The sequence below is a fragment of the Garra rufa genome, unplaced genomic scaffold (genome assembly GCF_049309525.1).
Source record: "Garra rufa unplaced genomic scaffold, GarRuf1.0 hap1_unplaced_026, whole genome shotgun sequence".
Classification (NCBI taxonomy): Eukaryota; Metazoa; Chordata; class Actinopteri; order Cypriniformes; family Cyprinidae; genus Garra; species Garra rufa.
This window is the reverse complement of record NW_027394301.1, coordinates 136191-144878: the sequence shown is the minus strand read 5'-3', so window position 1 is coordinate 144878 and position 8688 is coordinate 136191. Positions and strand designations below refer to the sequence as shown.

At 31.0% G+C, this 8688-nt stretch overlaps 1 protein-coding gene across 1 annotated transcript; it reads right to left on the bottom strand.

The window, feature by feature from the left end:
* Nucleotides 1-1283: 1283 nt before the first annotated feature.
* Nucleotides 1284-7972, bottom strand: LOC141315380 (terminal uridylyltransferase 4-like; the record flags this gene model as incomplete). Its single annotated transcript, XM_073832708.1, has 8 exons — nt 1284-1846; nt 2637-2789; nt 4339-4888; nt 6423-6526; nt 7292-7446; nt 7530-7645; nt 7731-7813; nt 7925-7972. Coding segments are annotated over 8 exons (1295 nt in total), but the record flags the coding sequence as incomplete, so codon positions are not given.
* Nucleotides 7973-8688: the final 716 nt, after the last annotated feature.

Below are 8688 nucleotides of genomic sequence, written 5' to 3'. Positions count from 1 at the left end.
TTCAGTCATAATGCAGAAAAAGCTCACAGCAGTGAAGTGGTGACACTCTAAAACATCAAGACTGAAAAATAAACACACACACACGCACAAACACGCACACACACACATACAAACACACATCTATAAACTGCTGTCTGTAACAAAGCAAAGTTTTAGGAGTACAGTATGTCAAATTAATTCAATAATTCAGTAACAATGCAGAAAAAAGCTCAGAGCAGTGGGCAAAACTGACACACACTGGAAATTAATTTGAAATCTGCAGTAAACAGTGATGAGAAGCAAGCACTGCCTCTTGGGTTTGTCAGTGCAGTGCCGTTTAGGATTGACTATAATCATAATGCAAAAATTAATTTGAAATCATTATTTATAAGAAGAAAATATCTAAAACTTCACAAAAAGTACTCTTTGAGAATGTCTGAATATATTTTAAAGTCCATTACTTATTATATAAGTAAGCAATTATGTCTAAAACAAATTGGGAATTCACTAGCATCTCTATTGATGTCTATACAGGCCTCTAGTGGTTACACTGTGAAATTGCTTATTTTTCTTCCTGTGCTCCCACCAGGTGGTGCCAATCTGTCTTCAAAAAATTGATTTGGAAGGCCTATACTCTATTTTAATCTGAAATACTGCATTCATTGAAAAATAATTTTTAAAAATTAGGATTTTTAATTTTTTTTCTATTTTCAGTGGAAAAAATAGATCATAATTATTGCATAAATAATCATTAGTACCATAAAATTCTCTAAAATTACAAAGGAAAAAAGAAAAAATATTATGGAACAAAAATATATTAGATTGGTTTTACTGAAGAAAAAAAAAAGTTACATTTCAGGTGTCCGGTCACTTTTGACCGTGAGGAGTATGAGTGTGACTCCCAAATGAGGAGCGCACAAGGGTTAACTGAAAAAGGTATAATGACAAAATAAACACTTATTTCATAAATACATTGTCTTTCAATAATTCAAGCACTTTTCAAATACCTCTTCAGGAATATTGCTATTTTCAAGGGTTTTCCAGGCCTTTAATTACAAAATTCACATACTTCAAGGAACCTTTTACAAACCCTGCTACTACCACGATGTATAATGTTAACACTGAATCTCAGCACAGCCAATGGAAATTGTACACCCTAATTTTATGTTTATTAATGAGTCTCTGTAAGAGGTCTGGAAAAGAATGTAAAAGGGAGAGTGAAATGATTGCAAAGGCAACGCATGGGGTTCTTGTTGCATAGACATGCATTTAAAAAGAAATATAAAAGGCAACACTTAAGCATGTTGGTTTGCTTTTTCTTTATTTTTTTGGTCTTTTCCTGTTTTTTTTTTTCCCAGCTCTTTTTTTGTCTGTTTTCTTGGTTTGCTATAGGGCAGTTTTTTTTGGCACTACATAATTGTCTTATTGGGTTGTTATGTTTGATTTTCCTATCTAAAAGCCTTTGTCCTTCCGCAAGCAAAATAGGAATACAGCTAATAAAAATAAAGCGAATACATTTGAAATCCTTATTTTACACATAAAATAAAAACACTTTTTTGGACCCCTCCAAAAATAGGGGTATTAAAATATTTGACATTTTCGTATCACAAATCAATGTGATGATACACACAGAAATAAAAGGAAAATAAAACATAAAAACTGTACAAAATGATAAAATTCATTTTTAAAAAGTTTCCAAATGACCAAAGGATGCAAAGTTAGTCTCTTTTGTTGTCTATAAGGACCTTGGGCATTGGTTTTACAAAGTAAAGTGTCTTTCTTCATTTCTTCTGCTGAATGTAGTTGAGATTGCCGCCGTGCCGACCGTGTTGAATCAGTGGGTAATGTTGATTTGCCACCATAGAACCTGCAAGAGAGGCAAAAAGAGGCTGTTGTTAGTTGAAATGTTTCTTGATTTATTAGTCTGTGCACCTGTGGCCTTTAAAAACCACAGAGACAAATATTCAGTATGAACTTAATGTCTATGGATAACACGTTGCATTAATAAAAAAAGTTCCTCTTAATGCACAGAAATGGCAAATTTGCTCAGAAGAATTTCGCAAAAATGTCCAGGTTTAATTTCATCCCAAAATTAAAAGAAAGTAAAAAAAAATACTGTTCTACATAAGTTTTATTACTATTAAATAATTTTGCAGTGACAGTAAAGACAACTAAGCATGTTCCCCATGCAATGAATAAAATTATTAATACTATGAAATAAAAACAACATTTTGCTTTTCTCTCTTTTTTTTCTTCTCTTTTTTTTTTATAAAATACAATTAAACAAAACAAAATAAAATAAACACCATGACAGCTTTTTTATTCTACTTTTATTTTCTAAAGGGAAGATTTGTGGGCTTATTGGGTTTGATCTAATGCCTTAATTCTTAAAATAAACTAAAGTAAATAAAAAAATTAGGAACAAGTAATGAAGGTTTGCTACTTCGATTTGTTTTTTGGTCTTTTCTTAATTTTATTGTGCTAAAGGGAAGATTTTTGGCACTAAATAACTTATTGGGTCTGATCTAAAGCCTTAGTCCTTAAACAAAATAAAATAAATAAACTAAATTTTAATGGAAAATTCCACCGTTACTTTCCTCAACTTTGTGCATGTGTTAATTTTGTTTTCAGCATGTCAGACAAAACAGCACTGGTACCTTGTGAGATGAAGGGTTTGTTGGGCTGCTGCAGGTAGGGTGGCAGTCGGTAGGGCATGAAGGATGGAGACAGCGAATATGGAGCAGCACCGCTGTGTTCCCAGGACCGAGAGCCTTGACTCACACCAGCAAACTGAGATGGGAAATTACCATCTGAGATATAGAGAGAAAACAGTGAACAAACATCTCTCAACCAATAGAGCAAAGTAACCAACACCACTTTTAAACCGTCACGTAACCATTATTAAAACTACAAGCTTTTAGGTCACTTTCCTTATTTAAATGCGACTTTGATTTCAAAGGGTTACAGGTGAAGCAACACTATAATTAAGGACAAGCAATCCAGTAAAACCAGTTCCCAGTGTTTAGTCTACAGCTGTGGAGTCACCCAGTGAACCCAATTCACCTGTGACACTTACCTGAGCTCACAAACACACCGCACTGATTTCACTCAGCCCTGAACACAACGATATATTTAGCGGCAAATAATTCAGAGCTGGATTTTATTGGATAGTAACACTTCAGGCTACTAAACTACAGGTTAATATTTTGTTTAAAAGAACCATTAGGTTATTAATTTATTTTATTAAAAAAGTTGGGATTTGCCCTCAAAAGATCAAATGAATTAGTAATTACTAAACAGTATTTTTCTTAATGCAAAATAGAATTTCATATTAGAAAAGCAAAATGCTAAAAGGGTCCTAAAATTATTTCTTATTTTTGGGGGGGATTAAATATTTTATTTTACCAGTCATTACATTTTAATGGCATATTTAAAAAAAAAAAAAAAACTTTAGTAGAAATTATAAAAAATGTTTTAAAAAAAGTTTCTAATATTGTTTTCCTTTTGTTTACGTAATGCAAAATAATCACAAAAAGCAATTTAACTATTTATTAATTATATTATGTTTTAAGTAAACTCTTAAGACAAAATACAGGTTTATATTTGATTTTGACATTAGAAAAACAAAATGTATTTCTTAAGAACAACTTGCTCTGATTGCACAAAATAATAGCTAATAATTTGCTAATATTATAACTTTCAGTTAGAACCTTTTAGTGAAAAATAGTTACTAAAGAAAATACACACATACATACATACATACATATACACACACACACACACACACACACACACACACACACACACACACACACACACACACACGTACGTATGTGTATATATATGCATGCATGTGTATATATATGTATGTGTATATGTATGTGTATATGTGTGTGTGTGTGTGTGTGTGTGTGTGTGTGTGTATATATATACACACATACATACATACATACATACACACACACATACATATATACATATACAAACACACACACACACACACACACACACACACACGTACGTACGTGTATATATATATGCATGTATGTGTATATATGCATGTATGTGTATATATATGTATGTTAATATAATTATTAATTAATATATATTATAAAATAATTAACTAAAACATAACAGGTTATTAACTTCATTATATAAAATTGTAAGAAAATGTATTTCCCCCCCTCATTTATACTATGATGTATTATAGTAACATGCAACAAGCTAATGTCAAAATTAATTGAAATCTAAGTGTTATATTTGTATAAAGCTTAAATCTCCTTAAGGAAAATCTCCCTAGGTTTTGAAACAGAGTGACAGACGCACTAACCAGTGAGTGCGAGCACCACGTGTGTGTACCTGTCTTGTTTACTGTGCCGTTTCCCACCAGTGGCCCCGGATTGAGATGGTGATTGTGCCAGGGGTGTCCTCTATCTCTGCCCGGGCCGCCGCCCACTCCACCAGCCACCCGTGCCGTCGACGGCTGAGCGAAAATTATACTGGGGTCGTTCAGGTTCATGGGGGCGGGGCTCACCGTCTGCCCGCCTCCGTTCCCGCCTCCGCCGCCCCGGACGGCAAACTTCAGGCCCGGGGAGGACGGGTGGCCAGAGGCGGTAGAGGCCCCGGAGCCCGGGATGAGAGGGCCGTGGATGGGCCAGGAGGTCGAGGTGAGGGGCGGCTGCTGGGGGTGGGCAGGCAAGAGGCCCAGCGCAGAGAGGCTGGCGTGGTACTGGCCCGGGTGGGAATGGGGGAAGTTGAAGATGGGAAGCTGGACCTGGGGAACCTGCTGCGGCTGGGAGGGTTTGGAGGTAGAGGACGCAGAGGAAGGCTTGCTGTTCTGGGGCGAGATGGACGCCTGGCTGTATGGAGACGGCTGAGGGGAGTAGGGAGGCGTCTGACGTGTATCAGACTGGATGGAAATAGACAGAAAAAGTGTCAGTGCATCCAAAAATGAATCTGTGAAATTCTGTTCTATATATACATACAAATGAAGTAAAACCTAATATGCAGTTTATATTAATACTTAAAGTTAATATCAGAAAATATCAGCGTGTGTAAGTTTCTAAAACTTTTCTTCAGTACAAAAAAAAAAGTTCTTTAAGAGAAAAGGGTAATTATTAAAATAAAATTATTTATATATAAATATAATTTTAATATAATTAATAAAGTTATAATTTTTCATTTTTAAAAGATTATTTTGTGAAAATGAATTACTAATTACTGAAAATAAATACTTTATTTACTATAAATAAGATGATAAATATAACAAGTCTAATTACTAAATACTTGTTTTATTTAGTGAAGAATAAAAATAATAATAGTAATAATATTAATAGCGATTAATAAGATACTTATTGTATTTTACATATATTATTTTAAAATTTATATATTTATATGACTTTTTTATTTTCTTAGATTATTTTGTGACAATTACTAATTACTAAAAATAAATACTTAAAAAAAATTATAAATGCATATACAGACATGTTATATACAACAAATCATATTACTAAATTGTTTTATTTAGTGAATAAAAAGGGAGGTTATAAAGTATTTTTATTATTATTTTATTTCTTATTTATAAAAGATTTATTACCTAATAAATATTATAATAGTAATATTATATACTTTATAATATATACTATATTATTACTAAATAATATCATAAATATACACATCAATATATTATATATAATAAAACTAATTAGATGATTTAACAATTAAAAATGTGTTTATGTAAATTAAATCAAATCATTTTTTGTTTACTTAAAATGACTAAACAATTTAATTCATTATAATTAAAAAAAATATTATTTATTAATTATATTAGAACTATGTAACTATATATTTAAAATTGCATTTTTTCTTAGATTATTTTAAGAAAATTAATTACTAATTACTAAAATAAATACTTTATTAATTATAAAAAATTATAAATGCATATATAAATTTAACTTATCTAATCTATAACTCAATCTAACTACTAAATAACTGTTTTATTTAGTGAAAATTAAAAAATGGATTACTTATAATTATAAATATTATGATAGTAATAAATAAAATACAGTATACTTTATAATATATACTAAATTATTTCTAAATAATATTAAATACATACTACCAATAATCAGTAATTACTAAAAATAATTAGATAATTTATTAATATAATTGAAAAAACCCCCACTAAAAATACATTTAATAAGATAATTTATTAATATAATTAAAATGGAAATGATGAAATAAGATAATTTATTAACATCATTAAAAAAACATATACAATATAAATCTAAATAAATAAATATCATATAAATTAAATAAAACATTTTTTTTGTTTATGTACTGAAAATTCCTCAAATGTTTTAATTATAATTCTAAATAATGCATGAATAAATATAAATAAAAAAATAAGTAAGTTATAAGTTATAAGTAAGTAAGGTCCTTACACATTCTGAGGGCTGCCTGTTCCGTCCGCCCCGATCGTGGACTGAAGCACCTTGAGGAATGGGGATGGACTGAGAGCTGGCCATGGCCCGGACCATATGAGGAACTAGAAATAAACAGAGTAAAGAGTGAAATGCTGTCATATGGTGCCCCCTATTGGACACAGATGAGTCAAGACTAAAAACAACACCATTAGGGAAAAATAGACACACCTGAGCATCTCTATTTGAAATTATTTAAAAATCGATTGGTTTACCTCAGAATAATTATTTTACTTTTCCTAATAAGTGGTGGGTAGAAGATACCGCTTTTATTGCAACAGAGGGCAAAATGTATGTTATTTTTAATGGGATGACCAAAATATACTTCGCGGTAAACAAAGTAAAAAAAAAGTTTTGGCTGGGAAAACATGACTAAACATGAATAAACGGTTTGCAAAGTCACATAGCATGTTATTTTATTTCAGAAAGTATTTTTTCTACTCATTTTGTTTAACATTTGAATCGGCAGACTAGCCCATCATCACAGCCCTAATAGCAATATCAATTCGCAATACTTGCAGAATCGAAATTATAAAAAAAAAATAATAATAATAATAATAAAAATAAAACGCAACACATCGTATCATCACCCAAATATCATGATAGTTTTGAATCCAGTGGTAGGTGTATCGTCCCATCCCTACGGACTATAAAAGTCTTTGGCCATAACTATCCAATCATATCTTTTCAATCAATCCACGAATCACGATGCACTGATTTATCATCTCAGCCCAGATATTTTGGCTGTTTGGGCTCTCTAGAGAGCTCTAGAAAGGTTGCATTAACAAATAAATCAAAAGAACAAACGGCTGAATGAAATTGAGCTGTACCTGGTCCAGCTGCCACTCTCTGACGGAGGTGTTTGTAATCGGGACAGTCTCTCCTCACATGACCCATATCGCCACAATGAAAGCATCGTCTCTCTCTGGGCTCTCTGTCCTCCTCCCTGACCTCCTCCTCTCGCTCATTCTCTTTTTTCTTCATTCTGAAAACAAACAAGATCAGCTAAGCACTTTGCTTCACTAATATTGCTGTGGAACATAATTTCTTCATGCATAAACAATGCACCTGCGCCTCTTTGGGCAGTCCTTCATATAATGACCGATCTTCCCACAGATCCGACAGCAGCGGTCATTCGGAGCCAGTTCGCCGTCTGTCAGCACCTTTGAGTCAAAGAAGTAATCCTGATAGAGAGACAGAGACATGAAGATGAAATAAGATATGAAAAGAAGGTTAATGGCGCTCAGAAGCAGTTTTAGTGTGACTTACAGCCTCTGTTCCTGGTTGAGGGTAAAAAGGGGTGCCGAAGAGCTTCCTGCCGTTGATGAAGGCCTTCATGATGAAGTTAGTCACTGTGTACAGAGAGAATAAGTGAGATATAATAAACTGTATATTGACTAGTATTGCGGTTTGGAGCAGAAAAACACTGAAAAGGTGTGGAATGGGATAGGGATTTTGCTTACTTTTGCGAGAGACTCCAGCCCCAAGATTGTGATTCAAATCAAAGGGATCTGCGTAAAAACACAACATATAACATTTAACCTCACAAAACTCAGTTGTCTTGTTGTAATAAAAAAAATTGGCTAAATACAAATATAAAAAAAACTTTTTTTAAAAATAAATTATAACAGTAATGCTTATTATTATTAGTATTATTACTATTATTATTATTGCTACTACTACTATTATAAAAAAATATTTTAAAATATAATACAATATAAAAATATTAAAAAAAAAATTTAACTTGATTTTAACGCATTAAACATTTTAAAAACCAAACAAATCTACAACTTAAATTAAAAAACACTTATAAAATCTAAAAAGTATCAATAATACAATTAATAAAATATCAATAAAAATGTTAAAATTATAAATATAAATAAAACTATTATTTTTCTTAGTGTATTTAGTGAAACAAATCACTTTTTAGATTTCTTATTGATAATTATAAATAATATAATATAATAACATGCATTTTATTTTATAGCATTAAACATGTAAATAAAAAGTATAAAATTACAAAAACTAAAAATATATATATATATTTTTAAATAAATATAAGCAACTCTCTGACTTATAGATTTCCTATTAATAAATTATAAATAAGCAATATAAACAAGTGATTATATATTCATTTATATTTAATTATAAATTAATTATAATTATTATAATAAAAACTAAAAGATTTTTTTAACTGCATGTTAGTACATTAAACATTTTAAAATGT